Source organism: Anomalospiza imberbis, chromosome 9, assembly GCF_031753505.1.
Source record: "Anomalospiza imberbis isolate Cuckoo-Finch-1a 21T00152 chromosome 9, ASM3175350v1, whole genome shotgun sequence".
Taxonomy (NCBI): Eukaryota; Metazoa; Chordata; class Aves; order Passeriformes; family Viduidae; genus Anomalospiza; species Anomalospiza imberbis.
In genome coordinates this window covers 24,113,875-24,140,004 of record NC_089689.1, presented here as the reverse complement: position 1 = coordinate 24,140,004, position 26,130 = coordinate 24,113,875, and the positions used below count along the sequence as shown (strand labels likewise).

Sequence of the window (26,130 nt, the reverse complement as noted above, 5' to 3'; positions counted from 1 at the left end):
ATAGAGCTCACCATTACCGAAATTTTACTGATGAGCAGCCTTAATTTTTCCCTGCTTAATTTTATCCTGTTACTAGACCGTAGTGATTGATTTATTCTGGGGAAATTCAGTAAATGGTTCCTGCTTCACAGGATGGACCTTACAATACATAGCAAATTGTCATGACCTATCTGTGGGTGTCCTGAGATTACACAGGAACTCAATTTATCTCAACATTAATTCCCTGGAAGCTATTTCTGTCAGTACCAACTCAGTGGAGGGATGAGCAGTGAATTTAACTGCCAGATTCCTGCTTCCTGCCCCAGCACCAGCCCTGAGCTGAGGCAATGTTCAGTGGCTCCCCGAGCATGAGGCCAAGAGGAAGGAGCTCCTGCAGGCTCTGGTGCTGTGATGTGCCCAAAAGAAGGGCATTAAGGATCCGTTTCCCCGTCACTTGCCTGGGTTCCACACTAAAGGAGCTGATGAGGTGGAGTTACTCCTGATTTTTATGAGTGTAAAAGTGAAGAATATGACCTCATAAATTCCAGTCCACCAGTGGCACAATATTCCTGTGCCAAGTGCACATATTATGCAACTCTCCCAATTTTTGGGAGGCACTTTACGCCTCTTCGTACGTGCAGATGATCTGAAATCCGTGTTCATAAATCATGGCTAGTCTGGGTGTATGCTGAAATGAATTTGAGGTGGCTCATCTCAACAAATTTCCACTCACAAGGTGAGCTGCAGTGTGAGCCCTGTGCAGGCTGGGTGTGAGGGGTATCTTCATTTCTCTTTTAGGAGCAGAAAGGTTTTGTTATGGTGGCTTAGCTGGTGAGTAACTTCTCCCTCTGTGCAAACTCGACAGTGTTTGGTAATGCAGACATGATGTACTTGAATTATGAGGACAGATTCAGGTTTTTCTCCTTAAAGTTCTTGGAGTTTTAAGCAGGTGGCAGGTGCTACATGATTGCAAGTGGTTTGTTCTGCTGGAAGCAGGAGCAGTGCCAGGAGGAATCATCATTCTAATCTTTTATATGTGAAACCTCAAGTAGATATCTGGAAATCATTGATGTCACAGACATCCCTTTTCAAACTCCTTTTTAAATTTTTTTCTCAGGTATAATTGATTTCCTCGTGAGCCACCATCCAATTGCAAAAGTACTGAGAGACCACCTGGTCTTCAAGATTGCTCCCATGCTCAATCCTGATGGAGTTTACCTGGGAAATTACAGGTATGGTGTGGGGAATGGACCCATGTATTGTTATATTTGCCTTTTACTCCTTGCACTGTTTTGTCATTGAATTTTATATGGCTTGTTTCAATTCATTCCTCTTACACTGGAGATTCTCATGTGGCCATGTGCTTCCTGGAGTTCCCACCTAGGAAAGGGGCAAATAGCAAATAGGGATTTTTTTTTTTTTATTTTTTTTTTTTGCTTCAGGAGGTAGAGAGCAACTCTCCAAGACAGCAGGGTATCTGCTCTACAGGCCTCCTCTAGATGTGAGAGTTATTGTCAGCAGAGAGTTAGACCTTAGCAGTGTTTTATAAAGGCACTCATTATGCTGCTCATCAGCCTCTATGTAAATGTGTCAGTCAATCACAGCTCCCTTAAACTACCCAGATCATCCATTAAAGTCACAGATTTCACTCTGTTATTGTACTGTAATAGATAGGGATACATGGAATGGAATAATCATTCCAGCCTATGCTAATTTTGCTCCATTTTAGTATTTGAATTACTACTTTACCACCTCCTCTGTTGAGATCGTATTCAGATAATCTTTTGTTTTCCCTAAAATTGTTTGCTCTTAATGCATTTATTTACAAAATAAATGTGCTGCTGGAGGTGATAATGAAAAGCAGTTGATTAGCTGATGATTTGTTTGTGGGGGCAATTACATGTACCACACAGTTCTCTGGAGAAGCCCCTGAGAAATGAAATATACTGCATGTGCTTTTGCTTACAGTGCAAGACTAAATAACACAATTCACTTTGTAGCCAGGCTACCTTGAGCTTTGATCTAATTAAGTATTGCATTGCTAAGCAGAATAAGGCTGGGTTATTGTGTGGGTGAGGAGACCACTAAGGAGGAAGATAGAAGGTGCAGAAAATGGGGCTGCTGGCAGTCCTTTGTTGAGGAAACAGCCTCAAGTTGTGCCAGGGGAGTTTTAGATTAAGTATTAGGAAAAAAAAAATCTTTACTGAAAGGGTGATCAGGCATTGGAATAGGCTGCCCAAGGCAGTGGTGGAATCACTGTCCCTGGAAGTGATAAAATAATGTGTGGATGTGGTGCTTAGGGACATGGATTAGCAGTGCTGGGCTAATGGCTGGACTCAGTGGTTTTAGAGGTTATTTCCAGCATTTATGATCCTGTGATCTGTGCTCCTTATCCCTCCTTTTCTTTGCTCATTGTTAAGCTGAAGCTGCAGGGAGTTGTGGGTGTGATTTCAACAGTGGGGTGTTCTGAGTGTTTCTGGGTGTTGTGAGTGAATCTTCTGAGAACAGGTGGTGCCCTTCCAGCTGCAGTGATACTCACTCAGCTCTTGGCAAATCCCAAATCAGCCAGTGATACTGCAGGGATGGCATCAGACAGCACCAGGATTTTGTCAGAATGTGTCACCATACAGGAATAAAGCCCCAAAATGGCTCTAGAATCTGATACTACATCACTTTCCTTTCTTTCAGGTGCTGTGCACATAAGCAAACTCCAGTTGCAATTAAGCAGCTTTTGTTTTCCCCCTAAGTTCACTTGCCCTGTAGGATTTTTCCCTTGCTCTGTTATTTATAGTTTTTGAGACACATGCAGCTTTTTATAGGCATTCATATGGCTCAGAACTTGAAAAGCCTTTTGGGAACTCAGGTAGTAGGAAAGGGCATGTGAATTAATTTGGAATTGCTGAGCTTGATGGTGTACTCTTGGTTTAACTTTCCATGATATGCAGGGTTTTCAACCCTTCTGAACTAAAGAGAATTTTAATGAGCTAGTTGAAAAAAACCATTTGATTTTCTTGCAATTCTTCACTATATTTACAAATGGCCTAATGTAACTAATAACTTAAAAATGAGGATAATAAGCAAAATGCTACCTGTTATCTTGAGAAGAATATTAAAAAGCCTAGTAATGTGCCAGCATTGCAGTTAACTAGTGCTGAGTGAATAATTTGCAGCCAACACTTTATTTCCTGCTCATACAAAATCCACAAGCACATCACAATTTATTTACTTGAATTTACTGGATGAATGTCTGAAAAAATCTCTAAGGATCACTTGCTTGTATTTGAAAATTTAACTCTGAGGCTTCTCAGTGATTGGCTAGATAACTCTGCTTCATCTCTTTTGGTCTTTGTTCAGATTAGCACATAAATAGGACTTTCAGGAGTCTTCCATGTAGTGGGGTCTAACACAGATCTATTGGCTGGGGATAACCCCCTGCTTTTGCAAACAGGGGTGCCACATGCAGCAAGAGCAGTTTCAGGCATTTGAACTTCTTCCTGTTATCTCCCTCTTTCTCAAAGCAGCAGCTGGTGACTATTTCTTTGGTTCATTGAAGGTTCACATTCAGACTATGCAAGCTAAGATAATGAAATGGGTAATTAAACCTCATGCTTGAGTTTGTAAATTGATCTCCTGCCAGTGTGAGAGGGGATTTTCTTTTACCCCACCAGTGCACAGCTTTGCACAACTGGCAAAGTGCACTGTTGGATGCACTTGGCTGTTCTCTGGAATTCCAGGCACAGTGGGCACCATGAGCAGCCTGAGAGTGTCAGCAGCTCTGGGAGAAGGGATGGGATGGACTTGTTCTCCTGGCATCAGGACAGGATCCACTCACTAGGCCAGGGTGATATGGTAACAGAAGGCTGGGGAGATTTTCTTCATTGCCTTTTTTGGGGCTGCAGGACTGACTGAGGGCCTGAGTTCTGTGCTCTCATCCAAAATCCTCCTTCCTTTGTTGTTGTGAACTGAGGTTTAGGAGTTTGAGCCAAATCTGCAAGGATGCCACCAAGAATTGCCTGTTTTCCACAAACTGTTGCTCATTCTCAAGAGAACAGACAAAATGAGTTGTGACTCTGACTTGGATGTGGTGAAATTTTCATCAGCAGCAACAAGTGAGTTTGGGACTGCAACTATAAAGCACAGACTCACCTATGAGGAAAGTTGTTTATATGTTGCATGTATGTTCAGATGGCTCTAAAAGAAATGGTCATGGAAACGAATGTCAGAGCTCAGTGCATCACGATGCAAGGAAATGGGATGCTAGACTTTACTGATTTATTCAAGTTTATGCAAAAGTTTAAGAATTTTTATTCCTATACAATTAGGAATGAAAAGACAAGGTGCCTTGTGGGATGTACAGGGGGGATTAAGCAGCTCCCGTAATTCAGAATATTAAGAAGGTCTATACACAATTTGAACAAAAGTTTTTGGAAGACAGGCTTCTCCCTTTTCTTTAAGTCTTTAAAGCCTGGTGCATGGGCTTGTTAATTAAATTGCCCAGGAAGATGCCATTGTTTGACCCAGCTAAAATAGAATCTTCAGCATTATTTTCCCTTATTTCTAGCTGGCAACTTGTCCTCAGCTCTCACCTGAACAGAAAGACCCCTTTTGCTGGGGGTAGAGCACTACTTGGTCTTTAGCTTTAGTTTAAAAGAATGTGGCACAAAAATAAAAATTTTTGTGAGTTTCTCCATAACACTAATCTCACCCTCTCTGATGGATTAAACTGTGAAACAGCTTTAGGAAATACAGGAGAACTAGTGCAGTGAAGAGACATTTCTCAACTTTTCTCCCTCTGTTTGCAGTACAGCATTATCATATTGCCATCCCCAGGGAGGAGGGGGTAGACTAAGGGGAGAAAAAAAAAATGTTCTTGATTTAAAAGTCGTGCATCCCCAGGCTTGGACTGAACTTTCCTTTATCAAGAGCTTGTTCTTAAGCTGGCATTCTGCAGCTGAATGCTGAAATGTGTCCCTGCAGGCGAGATGACTGTACCACACCGTCTTAGATTAGTTCCAATTTGTCAGCCTCACCTTTCAGAGGCAAAATCCTACACTGGCACCAAAAGGGATGCGTTGCTTAGTCTGGGAAGCTCTTCACTGAGGTAACCCAGAGAAGCCATGACAAGGCAGATGAAATATCCTGACCATTCTCTAAAGGCTCTGTCATATGCCCCAGCGAGTGTGCCCATTCCTTGGCTTTTCTGTGTTCCTTCTCTGGGGGAGCTGTGACAGTATCAGCCTTCAGTAAATTAAATCCATGAATTAGCTGAAATGTTCTGAAGTCCCACCACTGCTGTATCCTTCTAGCCTGGTTGTAGGGACTGCAAGAATTTGTGTGAAGGGGGAGGAGAGGGCACACGCCGATTCCAATCCTTTCTCATTTCGCTGTCAGCGACAATATTTTTTAACTCAACACAGTCCTTACCTCTCGTTTGTGTAAGGGGCTAACAGATAAATTTGTTGGACAGAAAGGAGGCCGGCCCTACCCAGACTGGAAAACCAAATTCACCATAATCAGTGTCGGTGTCCATATGAAGGCTGTGTTGGGATTTCATGTTTTGAGCAAATGGTGTATTTTTGTCTCAGAAATGTAGTTTTGTAAAGACTTAAATAGTTTGTAGAAGGGAGTCAAATCTAGCAAACTGTTAAAAAAAAGGAAGGCTTGAGAAACATTTTAAATCATTCATACCAGCATTTTATACCAGACAATCTTATTTCTTTTTTGTTTGTTAATGGCAAGTTTTGTTTAAAAACTGACCTTTTCTAAGCAATCCTTTTGAAAGATCTGAAACACAATCAGAAAACTAGGCTTTGGATCAGGTGAAATATTTCAGATTTATCCTGAACAGGTTTTTCTGGACTTTATTTCTGTGACTCAAGAAATGGTCAAAAATTCATGTTCACATGTAATTCATAAGGGTTTTTTTAACAGTAAAGGCACATGTAGACTTTATCCAAATTATTTTATTATTTATGTCCCTTTTGGGGGGACTGGATATGTCAGGTGGTTCTTACTATTCAGTCATAAGACACAGCTCCACACATGCAGACCATTATTTGTTTGCCTCTTCATTATTTTTCACCTATTTTTCTGGCAGAGTAGGTTTCCCCCCCCCCTTAACTTCATTTAATACATGTGAAATTCATGCACTTCCTTAAATTGAAAAACAGAGTATCCATCTCAGATGACAAGATGAAACTCTCAATGGAGTTTATTTTTCCTAATTAGGTGTTTGTCATTGTGTATTCTATATAGCAACGTATAAGTAAACAATCGTGGACCTTTTGAATAAATTTATTGGTTTTATTTATGTTACTGGGCATAAAAAATCTATAATTACCAGGTACAGCAGCAATATAACTGGTATTTAATGACAATTACTTTTTGTTACCATAGAAATGAGTCCAAAGTAGTTACCTATAATTTCTCATTTCCAAACCTCACACATGTTGTATTGCAGTATTACCATAGTAATTGCCTATTAGTCATCATAAAATAAGCAGTTACCCAGAAGATACCTGGATAGTGTGAAATTTCTCATCTTACTCAAAACTTGCAGCACATGCCACTTCTCATCTTCCTTTAGTGGGATTTCTGCCTGAATGACAAGAATGTCTCTTCCACTTTAACCCAAGGGAAGGAGGGATGTGGCTGAGAGAGGATTGTACTCTATGGACACACTGAGTCAGGAAAGGTGTGCTCCCTCCTTGGCAAACACAGAACTGTTTCTCATTATTGAAAACCAGGGATTTCTCAAGCCCATGAAATGGAGGTTCATTCCTTGCCATGCATTTCCTATTTATATTTTTTTTCCAATTCAGTTCTGACCAAAGCAGAGGCTGCATGCCTTGGGGAGGTCTGGGAGCCCAGCTATGTGTGCCAGACCCCACAAACCCAGGATGCACTAATGCAGCCACAGTGCAGGATGCTTTCTGCACTTCTCCTCACCTTGCTTGACTTTTTAATTTAAATTGCATGTTACTGAGGCCAGCGAGTCTCTCTCTGAGGCCGCCTAGATCTGGTATCAGCTGGGAATGACCATTTCCATGATTCACCTTCTCCCAGGAGCCTGGAGGAGAGGCAGGACAGAAGCTTTCTCCTCCTCCAGCTCTTGCTTGTCATTGAGGATGGGTAAGGAATCTTCTCTTCTGTCCTTCTTGCATCCAGCATGTCCCAGCTCATGTGCTATGCCAGGCTGGGGGTTCTGGGAAGCAAATTCAGGGCTAGATGCACAGCTGTGACCCAGGTGTGCTCTGGGCAGCAGCAATGGAAAAGCCCAGGGAGCAGCAGCAGAGTTATCACTGGCCCTTACATCCACCTGGCTTGTGGCATTGCCATTCCCTTCCTGCCTGGAAGTGTTCTGTCCATCATGGCTTTTATTGCCCAGAGAGTGCTGTCACCACAGGACAGCTACAGGGCTTGCTGCTTTGCTCATCATTACTTAAAAAAATCTCCCTTGTAAAAAAAAAAAAAAAAAAAAAATTATCAACCTTTATCTTAAAACAAATGCTAGGTTTGCAAAAGGGTTCCTATCTATTGCTGTTGAAATGCTCTTTATATTGATGTGGTAACTGCTCATTTAAACCATATTACAGCTCCTGAGTATTTTTCAGTTGCTATTGATGTGACAAATTCTCTTGCACAGAGGACTGCACCAATCAATAGAGTCAGTATATGTGCTTTAACAACAAAGCCACATGCCTTGGGGTTCCAGTTGAATCTGAACATTTTAGTAGCATTAAATAAAGCTATATTTATTTTGCTTTTGGTGCAAGGGAAAAAAAATCCCAACCCAACCTAATTTAATACAACTTGTTGGAAAGGTTTGAAGGCAGCATTATGGGCCATTTCCACATGTGATGAATACCTAACTAGTGTCAGAGCTGCTATTTTGTTTTTGTAAGCGAATTCTTCTCTTTTAGTTAGATTGATCTGGAGCTATAGAGTAGCCTTTTATTTTTAGACGAGCGGGGAGAGAAGTCATAACAAGAAATACTGAAATCATAGCTTTTTTTATAGCTGCCACTATTCCACTGAGAATGAGACATGATGTCCTTAAAGAGACAGGGCTATTTATTTTCCATTTAAATAGCACCATTTGTGATTATTACCTTTGAGCCATTATGCAGAGGATAAGCACCCAGCTCATGAATCCCAACCAAGTGAATCAAAGTTTTGTACCTAAGTGCCATTTATGTCTGTAAGCTGCTGTAGGAGCCTATTCTTGACCTTCATTGACTTTATTTCTTTTGCATACCTTTATCTTCCAGAATGTATTTGTAATTAACAGGGGTGTTAAAGTCAGTTTGGTTGGAATATTTGTTTCTCTTTTTTCCTCTCCTGAATAGCTGATCTTAGGCCTGAATAATCCCATCTGGGTTTATTAGATTTACTTTCAGTTAAGTAACTAAACATATTTGGCTTTCTTCTCTTTTTTTAATTTCCTCTATAAATCTGGCTTGTATCTCTGGTGGTTGGAGTTCTTAGTTCTGTTCATAGCAGCAAACAAAGGACTGAATTCTCCAGTGATTTTTTTCTTTGGGTTGACTGCCTTGCTTTTGTGTTTTATTTGGTGTTATATAATTATTTTTTTTAATTTTGCCAACAACCTAGTAAACTTCTGCCAACGTACTGTGAATCTTTGTTTTGGTTTACCCTTGAGAGAGGGGAGTGTCAGTGCAGGGGCAAAGGGCAGCAGAGATGTCCTTTGGGTGCTTCTCCCAAGAGGAGATGCTCTGTGATAAGGTGTATGTGCCACTCCTGTTTGTCTCCTCCCTTCCCCAAACAAGGTTTGTGCTGCTCTTGCTTTGCTGAAGGTTCCCTGGTTCAGGGAGGTGCCCAGAGGTGGCACTTGCACTGAGCACTGTGACTCAGGAGCATGTGTTGGCTCTCTCTGGGCCTTCTCCCCCTCCTGCCCTTGCCCTTGTTTGGTCTCCCCTCTCTAACACAGTTATTGGCCCAAAACAAAGGCACGGCTCCTTGCAGGCACGGAGAGCAGCTGTGGAGCGCAGTGGGAGCCCTTGCTGGCTTTGAGCTGTATTTGCCTTGCCAGTGGCATCAGGAGTTCTCAACACACCTGGCAGCAAATGCCAGACCCTGAAGTGTTGAGGTTGAGCTCCAATCCAGCCCTGTGTTCTCCTGTCCTGGTAAGAAGGACATCCATCCCTGAGGACAGTTGAGGCTGTAAACAGGGACTCAAGATGTCCTTGTGCTCCAGTTATTGAGTTGGGCTGTTCCCTAAGTAGACTCCTTCTTTCAGCCCCATCTTCAGGAGTTACTTTGGAGAAGTTCTCTCTGTCCTGACTCCTGGTGAGGAGTACAGGGTCACTGTAGTACTTGGCAGTACTTCCTGAATTCCTGGAGAAGGCTCCGGGGCAACCTTGCTGCCTTTTAATACTTTGAGGGGGCTTATAAAAAGATGGGGACAGCCTTTTTAGCAGGGCCTGTAGCAACAAAGCAAAACAACTGCTAATGGTTTTAAAATAAAGGAAATTGGATTCAGACTAGATATAATGAAAAAACATTTTAGGATGAGGGTAGTGAAACACAGGCACAGGTTGCCCAAAGAGGTGGTGAAAGCCTTGTCCCTGAAAACTTTCAAGGCCAGGTTGGACGGGGGTCTGAGCAACCTGATCTAGTTAAAGATCTTCCTGTTCTTTGCAGGGCAGTTGGACTCGGTAGCCTTTAAAGGTCCCTTCCAACCTGAACTATTCTATGACTCTGTGACTCTCAAAGAACTGAGACCCCTCTCTCAGCTGGTGCACGGAGCAGTACCAGGCTACTTCTGTCTTTTAGCTCTACAGGTTACGCTCCAGTGATTGTTTGTGCCAGCAGAGATTGTCTTGGCAGCAATTAGAAAAATGAAAACTGCAAGTCAAGAGGGGAATTTTTTTTCCTTAACTCTAGAAATTACCAATTAGAGGTCAAATTCTGCCTTCATGAGAGCACCTACTGTTTCTTTTGGGTGAACAGCCTAAGGAGTAAGAATGAGGAAGGTGTTTTGCCTGTTGTCTGTGAACATAGGAAGGCCCAGCTTATGATTAGTGTATATCCCAGTTTCAGACTCTTTCACCCCAAGCAGCAATCTTTTTCAATTTTTTCTCACTTCCACTCTCCTATTTCAGCCACATCTGTTCACCTACACAGATTCACCAGCTGCCAGGGCAGGCAGTAGAGGGATTAACTTTTCCTGAAGACGTTTTGGACAGATATCCTGGAATTTTTTGAAGTTTTACCCATTTACACAAGATCACCAGCAACTACTGATCACTCCCATGATCTCTGCTAGAGCCTCTTTCCTTGTAGTCATTATTATATACAATACAGTTATAATGCTACACAAGGGAGGGGTTCAATACTCTAAATTGGGAAAGAATTTATCAACTGGAAATAGAAAAGTCCAGTCTTCCTATTCCAACTGCTGCTGTGTGGGTGGGGAGGGGGAAATACCATCCAAGCTATTAGGAAAACAATAGCAGCCTAAGGGAATGTTTGTTTAGGTTCTACTTTTGTTGTTTTCTTTTCCTGGGTGACAGCTGTTCTTTTATTTTTTTATTTTTAAAATTGCAGCACTTAAAATGATGGCAGCTTGCTGTTTAATTTATAATATTGGTCCTAAGGGCAGTGTCATGTAATGTCAAAACAATCCTGAGACAAAGCTAAATAATAAGCATTTGTATCTAAACCAATATTGTATTAATAAAACAAGATTTAAGAATTTGAGGATGTGCATCACTTCTGAGGAGTGTAAAGGCAGACCTGTCCAAAGCTCCCACTCACATGTCTTGGTCAGCACATTAACTCCCAGGCACTGTAATCTCTTTCTGATTTGGAAGTGCCTTGTGAAGCACCTCTAAGTGGTTGAAAGTTGTGATGTTTCATTTTCTATTTGAAGGAAAAACTATTTTGCTTGGCTTAATTCCCACAGGGGAAGTGTCCCAAAAGAAACACATATAAATATTGAGTTTAAGGAGATTGCAAGGTGTTGAGCTCTTGAAAACTAGCACTTGGTGCTCATTTGAAAATTTAGGTTGTGGTTGTAAAGGAAACTTTTTTAGCTACTAGTACACATCCCTTTTCTGCTGAAGCACAGAGAGATGGGAGACTGCTGTTCCACAGCTGCTTTAAGCTCAGGAAAATGTGTTCTGGGTACCCAGAGGGGCAGTTCAGCTCTGTTTTCCCTCCTGGCTGTGCATCCCTGCCATCTCCTCTTTGCTAGGACGGGTGCTTGTGTAGCAGTGCTGTGAGCTAGAAAAATACTGATCCCACAGAAAACCAACCTGACAAAACAGTTCTCACTTGTCTCCCAGTGCAGCCAGAAAAGTGGGACCCAGACAGAAGAGAGGAATGAGCAGAGAGGAATTCCTTTTTCGTGGCAGCTTGGGTGGCATGGACATAAAGCAACTCTGAATCCAGAGCATAAATTGTAGGTGGCTGTTCCTCAGTGATTCTGGGGGTCTTGAAATGAAATACAGCGGCAGCCAGTGATTTCTTGGATGGGTTTTGGTGTGTTCAAAAGCAGCCATGCCTATGATCTCTTTTTTAGGATTATTATTTCTTAACAGCAGCAAACTATTATTTATACTTTTTGGTAATAAATTGGGTGACTTGGCATATCCATTTAATAAAACAGGAGCTTTTTGGTGTCAGAAGCTGGAAACGAGCTGTTTCCACACAACTGTTAAACCCCTTATGTACACATGGCAAAAAAACTGCCCACAAACCCCTTTTCTCTCTGCTCCCTATAAGTACAGAAGCCATCATAGCTGTGCTGACATGGCAGAGGGAGCAATGAATCTCATAGCAGATTACTTCTCTGCCACCCCTGGTGCCAGGCAGAGGGGGGATGTCAGGCTGGGAGGAGGGAGATGTGACAGCTGATGGCTTTGCCTGGTTGGTGCCTAGGAACTGGGGGAAGAGCTCTCTGACAGCATGGAGGAGCTGGGATCAGAAAGGGGATGTGGGATTTCTGGACATGCAGTCTCTGGCCACAGAAGCGTTGTGTGTCTCTGCCTGTGTGAGTGGGACAGGGATTGTGGCTCCTTGCCCCCTCCCAGGCTGGGAAGGATGGTCATTCCTGAGGGTGGAGGTGACTTCACGTGCAGCTCCTCAATGTTACCCAGCTGCTCGGGGGAGAGCAGTGCTGATCTCGGGCTGCACAGATCACAAACCTGCTGCCTCGTGTGCTGTCTGTGCCTGGAATGCTAATGCTGCCTCTGCCTGTCCTCACTGCCACAGCCACAGAGCTGACGTGCTGGAGAGATTAGACAATGATAATGCATGGGGAAGAGGAGTTTTTTCTGTCTCTTTAACCAGAATAGGAGCAGTAAATCCTGTCAGTTTGCAGAGAACAGCTGGATGTCTAACAACATGGGAATGCTGCTCTGGTGGGTGGGGGTGAGGGTGGGTTTAGCTGCCCCCTCCCTTTATCACTCCCATTCAGACATCCAAATGCTGGGAAAACGACTGGAGCTTCCCAACACCCAATGCAGCATTTATCCTGGGCCTCTGCCAGCTCTTTTGGAGCTTGGAAAAGCCTGACCCCTCTAAGGTGCCTCTACATCATGGCCAGGGAAAGAAAAGGATGCAGGGGTCTTGCTTTTGGTTCTTCAAGTAACAGCTGAGAGAAAGAACATGTTTTTCTTGTTTACAAGACCAATCTCTGGTCATAGAGTAGGCTGAGCTGTGATTTGATTCTCTGCAAAGCGATGAGTGAGGTGCATCATGGAAGGGCTTACAGTAAGGTTGTATCTTTGGGACCCCAAAGAACTGAAAGAAGGATGTCACAGAAGTGGCCAAAGCCTCTCAGACTGTTTGTATTTTGTATTATTAATAACAAATTTTGTACATTAGTTTGAATAGAAGTAGGTCAGCAAGGGAGACTGAATGTTGAGATGGTCAATAATGCCTTGACACTGCCGTGCTGACCAGAAGCCACGATCTAGGTGCTATATAAGTACATCATAAATGATTCTCACTTTCCCAAAGTGCTTTCAGAGCTAAAAGAGTATGGCACAGCAGGGGGACAAGGCAATCAAGCAAGCTGTTATGGCAAGGGAAGACAGAGCACTAAATATAATAGTATGAATAGTGTTAGGGTTTTTCCCTCTTTCATGTTCGCTTTTTCCCACTCCGGTTGGTGGAAGGGAGCACAATAGCAAACTGTACAATCAGGCTGAATAACCTTCATATATCAACTGAGAGTAGGACTACTCTAAATTTGGTGAACATAGGGAAGGAGCTTTCAGTGACAAAATATATTTGAAAAGCATGGTTGACCCAAAAGGTGTGTTTCTTCAGAATAAGATTACTTTTAGATGTTCTCCTCTTCTTTGCTCCTTGGGCAAAACCATGGAGCTCTACTCAGCTCCCAGTTCAATCATCAAGTACATTCTGGCACCAGGATTGCTGTTATTCTGCTGCAGCTGAGCAGTGTAATGGTTCCACCCATTGTTTTACATCTGGGTGAAATTGTCGTTTTGTGCATCTGGAGATAGGTTTGTTCGGCAGGTTTTGAAAATCCACAGATGTTCAAGGCCCAGTCAGTCTTTTGGCAGTGCCTGCTAGTGAGGAAGCTGCACAGCGAGAATATATATCCCATGCAAGCACTCCCAGCAAGTTTTATACCCCAGCAGTTGTCCTTGGGTCTTTTGCCTGCTCTTCCAACTCTGAAAAGAATCAATTAATAAACTGCCTGTCACCCTCCTTTACTTTCTGCTGTGCCTGTGCTAATCTTCTGTACATTTTCATCCAGGAAAAACCTTTGGTTTTAATTCTTCCAGCAGGATTTACTTTTGCTCCTGCTCTTGTGCAGGGAGAGCTGGTGCTGGCATGGGTTAGTTCCTGACATCTCCATCCTGCTGCTGCAGTGCTTACTTGTGTAGGAGAGCGACAGGCCACAAGTAGGAGATAAGGCTGTTATCAGTGTGGGGGCGAGGCGAGTGCAATCCTGGCAGACAGTTCTTTCTCCTTACATTGGTCACCTTTTCAATTACAGATCTGATCTGCTAAAGTTTTGTCATTCTCATTCGAGTTTCTGTTAATGAAATGCATTTGACTGTCAGCTCTTGTTAACAGTAACAACAGAGCCGAGGATTCATAAATTCCCATGGAAGTCAAATGACTGCTACCTTAGAAGAACTGACTCAAGAACTGAGGTGTTTTTTTTTTTTTTTTAATCTTGAAGCTGGAGAAGGAGACAACCACAGCTTGCTTGATCAGACAAGCAAAATATTTTGAACAATGAATGTACCTCAGACTTTTATTTATGATTCATGTATGAAAAAATACTCTGTTTCTTAGAATCCTGGGGGTTTGAGTCCATTTCATCATTCAGTTTTCCTCTGTGTTTCTTGGATCCATCTCAAATAGTTACTTACCACCCTGAATGCTCAGAAATTCAGCTTTCCAACAGCCAGTTAGACAAGTACATTTATGTGTAAACAGTTGTGTTTGGCACAGGTTTGACCTGTTCCAAAGACCAGCAAGAATCGTTTTGGAAAAACTGTTCTATGACAAGGCACTCCTGGAGCTTTGTTTGTTTAATTTAGCAGAGAGCAAGCAAGGGAATGAATGATCTGGGGCCAGAATGTGGGGACCCATTGGTCTGTGATCTGAGTATGTACATAAGGAACATAAACATGGAGTAACAGGAAGGGTGCTTTTCACTAGAATAGGGGAGGGCGTGACAGATCTGAATGTCTTGACACAACTTCTCAAGAAAGGAAGATTCAAGTCTTTAAGGGGACATGGTATGTTTTCCTTGATGAACTATTTTTGTTTGAAATAAAAATATTTTCTTAAATTATCTGTTTGGGGTTTTGTTTGTTTTCTTGTTGTTTTTTATTGGTTTTGGGATTTTTTGGTGGGTTGGTTCATTTTTTTGCGCATGAGAATGACTTCAAGAAAGGTCTTTGTGTGTGAATGGTAGATCAGCAAAGATGATCACAGTAACCTCTTTCTGGATTGGAAATGTATGATTTTCAAACTATTGTGGAGTGCTTATTTTTTTCTTTTGCAATAAGCCCATATACCAAAAGATTTCTTGGTCTTTCTTAAAGGACTGTTTGACTGGAAAAATTTGACATAGTGACTACAAACTAAGTCATTCCATCTAATTGAAGTATTCTATGAGTTCTGGAGAGAATTTCTTCCTTTCAAATGACAAATTCCATTAGAATCAATGGAAGCTAGAGGCTTTTTCTTTCAACTTTACAATGCAGAGGGGGTTTGTGGTTTGGTATCATGTAAGCTTAATAGGGTAAGGAAGAAAAATCACAAAATAAAATGTTGTACTTCCTCAGAAAATCCATTTGACTTTGCTGATAACTCCCTGAACACTTGCCTTAAGCAGAAGCTGTCGTGCTGAAGCTGTGTAAGCCCTATAGATGTTCCAGGTCTGCAGAAGCAGGAGGAAAGTCAGCTTTGACTATTTGACCATTGCTGGCATGAGCAGAAATAGTTTGTACCTGCCTGTTCCTTGGTGACAAGTTCATTATAGACATGGTGCTTTATTTATGGTCAAACATGAAATATAGGTGTTTTTTTTTTTTTTTTTCATTACTATTATGAAGATACAATCTCCAGCCTGTAAAATAAAAGGCTGATACATGGAATTTGGAACAATTATTTAAGTTGGATACAGGCCATGACTGAGTGCTGTCATGAACAAAGAACAGAATGTGGCCACATCCTTAATAGTGGGTCTCTCAGATAGTCCACATGTTTTTTCTCTAGTTTTGGAAACAATAAAGTATTTCCCTATATCTGAGGGCATAAAATGTATTAAACTCTGAGATCTTAAATGGTCTCAATATGAAATTGACCAGTAAAGAAGGTGAAGGATAGTAGTGAGTTCTGTCAAGAACAGAATATTTTGCTTTTGGTAATCTTAACTAAAGCGACCACCAAAATTTCTCTCTCTATATATGTTTATCATACTGTATAGCTGAAGAAGTTACCTTGTAAATTAGAATTAGTGCCAATGACAAAACACAGTAAAATTTTTGATATTTAACCACCATGTGGTCATTTATGTAGTTGGAACTACTTTAATATAACTGGTTGGTAGTAAGGGCTTTGTTTTATCCCAGTCCATGTCTCTTAAATCAGTACTTTCAGAACACCTCAGGGAAGATGGAATCTGGACAGCAGTTCTGTGCTCTTCCCAAGCACCTGTGCCTTTCCACTCCATCCTACTGGAGCTGGATGTGGCTCAGGTATCTGGCTGTACCTCCTGTTCTACTCTTGAGGAAGGCCTTAGGTCTGCCCTGGATTTGGGGGTTTGTGGTTTTCATTAGCAATTTGTAGTCCTCAGGTGCTGAAATTTAGGCTGTTGAGCCTGAGACTTGTCAAAGGCTTCTGGAGTCCAGATGAAGAGAGTTTAGTAGCTTTTAATATTCCAGGTCCTTTATAGCACCTCTCAAATCAGAGAGTGAAATAGTCTTGAAATGTTTGGCTTTGGAATTTAGAGTGTGGCGCCTCATTGGTGCCATAGAAAGGCTCTACAGTTATTTGTCTTGTAAATGCAATAGAGGAGCAAGTGGATTTTTAGATGGATGATGTTTCCTCTTCTGATTGCAGCTTGTTTCCATTCAGATGCACTTGTATTGGTGGCCTGTTTGGCATTTCTCATCTCCCACAGCCCTTGTCACTGGATTTTGTTCCTTTGCCTGAGTGAGCCTAAGAGGATGAGTGGGCGTAAATCAGCTGCAAGTAGAATTTCCCAAGGGGTTGCCTGCAGGCATAAATGCACCAGTGTTGGGACCACAGCAGCTGCTTCTGTCCTGTTAGCTGAGGATCTGGTTTGGGGCAGGATGGGGCATCTCAGGACACACAGAATATAGGGAATGGAATTTCAAGAAGTGTGTTCAGCTGCAGGATACAATTATGCCTTGCTGGACTCTCTCTCTCTTTTTTTTTTTTTTTAAATTTTCTCTTGAGACTGTTACAATTCTCCCAAGAATATAATGGAAATGTGGGTTTCTAGAGCTGTTTGTTAAAAGAAAAAAAAAAGAAAAATATATAAATATTTGACATATATAGTTTAAGATGGTTCAATTTGTTTAAAACATTGTTTGCTAAATAGGACTTTTATGCAGATTATCAATTAAAAGAATCCAAAAATTCAGCTTTCTGGTAAGGTCAGGTTTCTATAACTAGCTCTGTAATTCTTCTTCAGCACATGGATGTAGTTCTACATGAGGTTGTATTTCTAGACACAATTGATGCTACAGCAAGTAAGATCCAGTGTGTCTCTGCAAGAAATTCTTAGATCTGTCAATAACAAGAATGTAACAGGTGCATATTTTAAGGCTGCACTGGAGACTCTTTCTAGTTGTCCTAAGAGATCAGCAATCTGAGTTGTTTTTAGAACTTGCTTTACCCTGAAATAAAATAAGAAAGAAAAAAAAAATACTTCAGAGGTGGTTTAATGAAATTGGCATTTGCCTGTATAACACACCTCTGTAAGTACAGCGTGTGGGAGTCACAGTCTTCTAATCTCCTAAAAAAGCTGAAGATATAGGATATAGACCTGAACAGGAGGGAGAAAGTGCTGTCATTTGCTTTTTTTTTATCTCTAAAATACTGAATCCTCTGCCCAGAGATTAGGAATGAAGGTCTGGCTTTACTGCTGTAATACCTAATTGAATCACGAGCCTTGGTGTAGTCCTGAGAGAAGACTTAGCACAAATTCTCATACTGATTTTGGCATTTCAATTACCTTTCAAGCAATGACACTTGCTTTGAGTACCTGGGCTGCAGCTACTCTGGGACATATTTTTAACGGTAACTTGTCCCTAATTCCCCTTTATTCCAGGAACTTTTCATGGGAAAGAATCTGCTAACAAGAAATTAAAGAGTTTGGTACCCTATGACTGGGAGACAGGATGTGGTGTCTGTCACCACCCACCAAGACTGCCATTAGTGAGAACTTCTGTGGCAATCCTTGACTTGAGAGGGGACAGAGTTCAAGAGAGTTTTGGGAATGACTGTGAGGAGCAGAACCATAATGACATTTGATACTCTGGGCATGAGCAGAGCCACAGCGTAGGAGCTGAAATCTGCTCTGAGTGTGGCTAAGGAGGAGAGGGGTCTTCTCTCTCTCTCCTTGCTCATTGGTCTGTGTTGGGGTGATTTGTGTACTGGTTTCTTGTCTCTGGCTGATGTGCCACTGCCACTGCTGTATTTGCCACCATTTGATGTGGAAATGCAGAGTGGAGTGAACATAAGATACCTTTTATTTATGTGACACCCTCCTGAGCACTGAGGACCACACTCTGATACTGAAACAGCTTGTTTGGGCCACTGGGCTCCCACCTAGACAATAATCCTTGTTGCACTGGCTCTGCTGTGGGAGGCTTAAAATTGGGATGTGAGAAAGAGTTGCAAAGATCTGCCTGAGGTCTGGAAACCATACCTTGTAGAACAAGATAAAGGAGATAATTTTGTTTAATGCAGGAAGCTGACACCACCATCATGTCCACGTTCAGTCAGGGGGACAAGGCAGGTGATGACAACTTTAGAAGAGGAGCATATGGCAAAAATATTTGGCTTTCAAATAGGAAAGTAAATGTTTCAAATGGGGAAACAAGCTGCCAGTGCAAATAGCAGAGTCACCTCATGAGGACTGCAGGTGGAGACCAAACTTTTTCCTCCCTTATCGGGGTGACTGTAGAAGTTTCTTGATATCAAATGGTCCATTGTTTTAAAAAGTCAGCTTAGATAGAGAGAGGGTGTCTCCTGATTTTTCATAGTATTTGGATATTCTGAAGTTCATAATGATTTTCTGGGCCCCTTGAAGTCTAGTTTTCTGGTCCAGTTCTGCATAACTGTCTTGAAATCTCCTCCAGGAGTGGGCTCCACTCCCCAAAAGGTAATTTTATTGTGCAGTACTTGGCACTCTGCTGACCAGGGCTTCCTTCAGTACAAACCCACATTAAGTAGCAATAGAAAACTTATGGGAAGAATGATACAAAGCTTCAGGTGCAATAATTATACTCACTTTTTGTCAGAGAACTGTTATAACAAGAAATAAAAATGGAACAACATTTGCTTTATCCTTTTTCAGGGGCCAATAATGTGGCCATATTAAAAAGTAATCTTTGGTTTAATGTTCCATATTACCTTCATTAGCTTTCTTTACATTTCTTATTTTATAAACCTTTAAATTGAAGGTGGGGCAGGGGAAAAGGAAAAGAATGAAACATTTTGGAGGAAAAAGAGCAAAGGAAAGTTTTCTCCCAAGCATTATGCATTCCTCTACATTAAGAATGCTGCTGCCACTCCATATTGTGGCTCCTTGGATTGCATGTAAATCTTTGGCTGAAGAGGTTTTTACACAAAGTTTTTCTCTGGAAGCCTCATTTCATCCAATTAACTTTTCTGTATCCTTGAAGTTCAGCCAAGATCAGTAAGACAGTGGCTGTTCTTCCTAGGAAGTGACATAAGTAGCACAGAAGTCATATAGGGTAACAAAGCCCTTTTATTTTTTATTTAACTCTAAAAAAGGGAGGGAAGATTTGAGAACCCTCAGGTTCTGACACCTTTTGCTATTTCAATGATTTGGGTGCTGTAGGAAGGCACAAACTACTTGGTTTCATTTTCAGTGGTCTTTTGCTGTGTGCATGAGTTGCACCTATTAATGTGCTCTTTTAGATTTATTCACTCTGCAGCGGTGCTTTGCATGCTTGCATTTTTAAAAGAGATGAAAGGATCCTTGGATGCAAATTTCTCAGATATAGAGCAGTAGGCAATGGAGAAAAGAACTGATACAAGAAAAGATGGGTCAGTGAGCCAAAGCTTCTATTGTCTTCCCCAAAGGGTAGACTCCCAAAAGTTAACCTAATTATGGAGGGCACTGAGGCCATGGGGTTAACAGCTGTTCAGGAAGCAGCAGAGAGCTCCTCTAGGAGCTGAGGTTAGATGTTGGAAATAGTTCCTCGTGGGAGTATACAGGGAAATTGCTGTGCACATGTGCATGTGTGTGTGCAGAATTCAGAATGAAGGGTTTAGACACAGCAGCTCCAAGGATGGAAATAGGTCAGTGGTTTAGTGCTCTCTACGTGTTCCTCCTCTGTGACAGCTCCGAGTAGCAGTTGGAAGGCAGCCTGGGATTTCATTTAGAAGCATGAACCAAAAGAAAAGGAAAAAGAGAAAGGAGGGGGTCATTTTGCTTGTTTTGATGCCCATGTGTCCCATTTTCAATTATCCCTCTCATCCACTCTCACTGGGATACAGTGAGATGCCTACAAATGAGCCATGAGAGAATTTCAAAGGTTTGCATGCTCCATTCGTAAAAACTCAGCGGAAAAAGCTATGCACCTCATTGGGTTGTAAAACTTGACTTGAAATGGGTTGAGGACAAAATTTCCCTTGGGGTTTTAGTATTTTGAAAAGCCTGAAAGCTTTTGTGTACCTGATTAGGGGATTATTGTCTTCTTGTTGTCAGATCTTGCCCTATGGATTCTGGATTTTGCTTAGTAGGTATAACACCACCTACACTTTAAATACATTTTTGAATTATGCAAGTTGGATTAGTTTTGTTTAGCCTTGGCCATCCAAAAATTAGTCATATGCTCTGGACTGGTAGCTAAGAGCTGGCTGTGGTCAGTGGGGCATTCCCAGAAAGAGATTTGTGTCATCCCCAGTCAGTGGGATAAGCTGCCATTTGAACAGATTTCTGTAACCCTGTTAACTTGGGGCTGGGGTTAGAGTGAGATTTATCCTGCCTCTCTTAAGCTGTTTAACAAGAGTCAGGAGATCTGTTCTCCAGCTGCCATATATTTACTGATATCCACACGTACAATTGTCAATTCTTGTACAAATTTTTACTGATTGTGGATCAGCCCTATGGATTTTTTATTTTATAACTTATTCTTCTAAGAAAGTATAATCATACCAGATGTAGGTATCTAGGATCTAATTCTGGCTCAGTATCCCTACATGAATGGTGAGTCTGATTAGTAGTGAAGTGTTCAAGAAGTTGGGAACTGCTACAGAGGACTAAACCAACATTCTTACATTGATTACTTATCTACTGCTCTTTTATGTCTTCCCCCTTGGCCCCTGTCCCCTTGTGATATGAATCCAACTCTTCTGTCATTTGTGGCTACAAGTGTCATTGCAAGTGTAGACACTTGCATTTTGGCCAGGGCTATTGCTCTATGTAGAACTCCTTCTAACCTCTGATGTTTAAAAGTTTCTCAACTTTTTGTCGTCCCCTCAAACATCAGATCAGGCAGCACGGCACGGTGGAGAAAGAAGCAAAGAGGGCTGAAGAGGTTTTTGTGATGTCAGATTTTGTCCCAAGGGTTAATGGTCCTCCTTTGCTGAGCACTGTGGTCACAGCAATGACTGCAGGAACTGTTTAGTGCCAATGCAGAAAGGGCCTGTGTTGGCAAAATAAAGTCTTGACTTATAATTCCGGAGTTGGGGGAAGTCAGAAGAGCTATGGACACAAATTTGGAGAGAGAGAATTTTTTTTGTTTGAGAATTGTCCCAGTAATTTTGCTGATTACCTCAGGTAAGCCATGTTTCAGTTTTCAGTGGTATGCTTGTGTTTTGTTCATTACTGGAAAGCAGCTTCAAATTTTTTTGAAGGAGAAAAAAGTTGTTAATTGGCCTTTGTTTCCTTCTTTACATCTTCTCTGAATCTCTGTCTGATAGTCATCTTGTCAAAACTGTCAGGAGAAATAAAAAGCAAACAGACTTTTTAGCCCAAATAATGTATTTGTAAGTTTTCCAGTTAAGCTTGGATGTTGCATTCTGTGGAGTGGGGAGGTGTCTGTTGTGCTTTGGACAAGCAGGGCTCTCTGGGTTTGCTTATTTACCTCCCCACACAGACCAGTTAAGCTCTTCTGCTACACTGAAGAGAGTATCAACACTATTTTTTTTTCCTTAGCCTGGCCAAACTTGCCTGTCCCAGCCTAGGGCAAGTTGTTTTTTCATATCTGAAGGTAATTTTGCTAACCTGGCAATCTGTGTCTGCTTGGCCAGTGTCATTTACTGTTTAGTTCTTTCTCTGTTATTACCTGTGAGTAAACAGGGGTAAATTTGGAATTGGGTTCTTTTCTGATAAATAAGGCTTATTAAGATAGCTGAAATCCTTATACCAGTATCCTGGATCTTAAATATTCATATTTATTTCCTGTGAGGAGACGTGGGGTTTGCACACACAGTTTATGGCTAGAGGTCTGCCTGGACTTGCTGTGGGATTGACCTTGCTCAGAACAGTGATGTTTCCTTTCCTGGCTGTAACCCAGCAAGGATGCATGCAGTCAAAATTAACCCAATATTTTGCTGTGTATTCTAGGGAGGGCGGTTTTATTTACTTTCTGTGGAATCCTGATTTATATTTCTGACTCTGTCAGACAAATGCAGAATGATCTTGGCTGATTCACTCAATCCCTCTCTGCTCCTTGGTCTTAGTTGCAAAGTGAAACTAATTCTGTGCACCTGCCTCACTGAACCATTGGAGGACATTCCATTAATGCCTGTGAAATACTCCAGGAAACTCCCTGAAAAGCAAACCAGAGATGTCTGAATTTTAGGGGATTTGATTCAGCTCTTGAGGTACAAAGTCTCTGGTTCTGGAAGCGAAGAAAACTGTGTAGAATTGCAATGTCTGAATGCGAAATCTCCATCCCTAGTCACAGGTTATGTGGATTTGTTCACAGTTTGACCTCTATTAACGTTGGATAGCTAGAAAAAACCCAAATATCCCTGTCACAGTGTGAAACAGTCTGTCTGTTTGATCAGGTATTGCATCCTTGGGGCCTGAGGGGAGCATAACACATCAGTGCATCTGTTAGCTACAGTGTGTATCTCTACAAGGGTGGGGAAAATGGGCAGCCCAAGCTGCTGGACATGATTACAATGGCCAGGGTAGTGGGGATGGCCGGCATTTGTGCTTTCTACCTGGCTGGGATTTAGTACACAGTTAATTCCTCTAAAGGTAATTTTGACTTTTTTAGATGTATTTAATCTCTTTTTTCTTTCCCACCCCTTTCCTACAGACAAATGTTTCTTCAGGATTTGGGGTTTTTTGTGCTGTTTGCTAGAACATGTTCTTTTTGCCTCTGGCACTGGCATATGGATTTTCTATTTGTGTGACAAACAAGATAGCAGTTTACTTAGGAATTCTGGTTCCACCTGTTGCTCGAGATCCCCAGCTTTAAATCTCACTCTTTAGTTGGAAATGTTTTCAGGCATCCACTGTGACACTTGATGATGTTACAAGAAATGTAAGAATTCAACCTGTGAGCTGCATAATTTCAAGTGGCTGTCCAGATAGCAGATCTTTCTTTTCTGTGGATTTTCCCATCACCTTGCATTGTGCTAAACAATAACGCTAATCCATTCAATCACCTTGAATATTTTGCTAATCTGTACTTATCCTGAGAAACTATCTTCAGTAGTTAGATAGGAAATGCAAGCTGAGACCAGGCAAATACAAAGTGATTGTGATGTTCTTTTTTCTTTTGAAGGAAGCATTTGATGCCACCTCTCTTAATGTACACACTTTCTGATTTGATCTCATGTTATTGATAATCACGGGCTATTTTTGTGCCCTGCATTTGTTTAGGAGCCATCACAAATCAATCTCATGAATCTTGCTTCCTGTCCTGTGGCATTGGCATTAGCACATTTCTCTGCTCTGTGGCAATGACATTTGCATGTTATTCTTGTATTTAATCTGCTTTGTTGGATATTTTGCTCAGAATGTTTTGTGGTGTTTTAACCTGTGGGGTTTATAGGATTTTATGGTGTTATTTATCTCAGTTCATGTATCTTTCATTCCATCATTAGCATATGTTTAGGAAGAAGGTACAATAAATGGAAGAAGGCAACTGTGTCCTTCATTTGAATAAAACATAAGTTTGCATAAGAAGTTAATAAGAAATCATGTAGGGACATGGCCTAATTTTTGAAAGGATGTTTTGGAAAAAAAAAATTGTGCTATCTTCCTCTGTCTGGATTTCCATCTGCCTTCTCATCATTTCTAATCCTGTTGCCAAAGCTGCTTTCTCAGCTTTAAAATCTTTCTGGAATTAAGTGGCTTCTGGATCTTGACAATGCAACATTTTGATGCATGTGTTTGTCACATCCTGATTAGATTGGTATAACTCCTGCTCTCCCAGGTCCCTCTCAAAACTCAATTCATAAACCAGAGTTTCATACAAGATGCTTCCACTAGGGTGATGAAACAGAGAAATTCAATCATACCACGCATAGGTTATCCATTTTCCAGAGGCTGATGGGAGAGATTGGATTTTCAGAGCTCTTCTGGGCTGTTTTGTTTTGTTTTCTTTTGTTTTCTTTGCTTCTGTTCTTGTCTTCAAGGCTTCAATAAATTCTCTTTTAAAGTGGAGAAAGTAATTTCCATCTCTTCCTGGCCATGAAACTACTCTTTTCATGGGCTTTGACTGCAGGTGAACCATTTAAATTTTGTCATCCTTGGATTTGTTTACCTCCACATTCTTTTTCAAGCCCATGCATGGACATGGACAGTGACCCATTTTTGGTTTATTAGTTCTGCCTTGTAAGATTTGGATAGAGATACCACAACTTTCTTGGCAGGCTTTTAGGTCAAGCCAGTGCAGAGGAATCATTTGATTCTGAAGGAAGGGAATTGCTCCTTTCCCTACATGGTCCCGCATTTTGAGAGCCTTACAAACATGGGGCCTTGCATTTTTCTGTCAGAAGGCAGCAAGAACCAACTTCTGAACAACTCCAAGGTGGGAGCACTGGCTACCAAAAATCAAAGAACTAAATGTGTGTGCAGTGGAAGCCACAGCACTCAGATCTTACTCCCACCCTGAACATAACAGGTAACAGTTCTGCTGAACAGCTTCCTTTCTTGCCTGCCAAAACTGAAGTACTTTTCAGGGTGGAATATGACTGGAGGGATTGATTTCTGAGCCCTGTCAGGAGGATGACATTGTGCAAGTGCTAAAACAGCCAGAACCCGCACAGTTAATCATTGTTTTATGATGTTTGTATGCTGTGGGATGCAACAAACTAATGGATAGATCTGCTGGGAAGATGAACTTTCTTCCTTTGTCCATTTATAGCTCAAATGAATGTTTACAAGAACCTGCAACAGAAGCAAACCATCTCCCTAATCACTTCATATTCACTACCAGATCACTGCACTCCCTGTTGCTAAAAGGTGTAGAAATGGGGCACCGTCTCAGACAAGGGTTTTGAGTTTTAGTCCCATATCAGCTTGGATGCAGGCAGAGGATGAATTTATGAAAAATAAAAGAGGGTAAAATATAAAATTTAAATAGACTTTGCAGGCTCATAAAGAGAATTAGCTCAGTGTGAGTTCTTTAGAAGCTATTTCTGCATTTTTCTCTAGAAAGTTATTAGATTGTTCTTATTTTTTTCAAAATCTGTTCACCCATTCCAAATTTTGATGGAGATTTTAAAAGCTCATTTTTGTTAAGAAGAAAACAACATTTGACAGAGCCGGCTTATTTTTGACAATCTGGGGGCTGGCAGTGGATGAAGAGAATTGTTTTTGCAGACCCACTGAATGAATCAGGAAAGTTTCATCTTTGCTTCAAATTTTCCCAAGGCTTGAAACATTTTTTTAAATGTTCTTTTTGCTCCAGGCTCCCTCATTCTCAGTCTCCCTGTGTTTCTTGAGGACACTGTCAGTATCCCTCTCCCACCCCTATATTTTGAGGATGAATTGTTTCATGTTTGTTTATGCTAAGCCATGAAAGCTTGAAATTGAAATTTGTTTGCTCCTCCACTTCCCATTCATATATGTTCCCATTCATTGTACATTTTTGCTATAGGATTTTATCTTAAGGGTGCTGAACTGTGTGAGGCTGCAAATAGGCAGGAAAAAAAAAAAAAAAGCAATTCTGTGAGCCAGTGAAGTTTCCTGTCCCACAGCAGGGTTCTCTGGTGTCCACTGAGGTATGAGCAGCAAGTGAAACTTTCCCTGTGCCTGAGAATTTCATAGAATTATAAAGAAAAAGTGTTTAGTGTAGCCCTCTGGAGATCTTCAGCCCATTCTCAAAGCAGGGCTAACTTCAGTGTTGTGTTAGTTACTTAGGGCTTTTTACAGACAAGATTGGAAAACCTCCATGGATAAAAAGCAATAATGTGGGAGGGTTTTCCCCTCATTTGAGTTCT

The 26,130-nt window shown here is 41.4% G+C and overlaps 1 protein-coding gene across 3 annotated transcripts in view; it reads left to right on the top strand.

Annotated features, from left to right (window-relative positions):
• The window catches only part of LOC137478706 (cytosolic carboxypeptidase 6-like), an 886,432-nt gene that overhangs the window by 702,913 nt on the left and 157,389 nt on the right, over positions 1-26,130 (top strand). For all 3 annotated transcript variants that reach the window (XM_068198695.1, XM_068198694.1, XM_068198699.1), the window contains exon 8: positions 1,097-1,211. In XM_068198695.1, the coding sequence (XP_068054796.1) occupies positions 1,097-1,211 (115 nt within the window). The remainder of the gene's footprint in view (positions 1-1,096; positions 1,212-26,130) is intronic.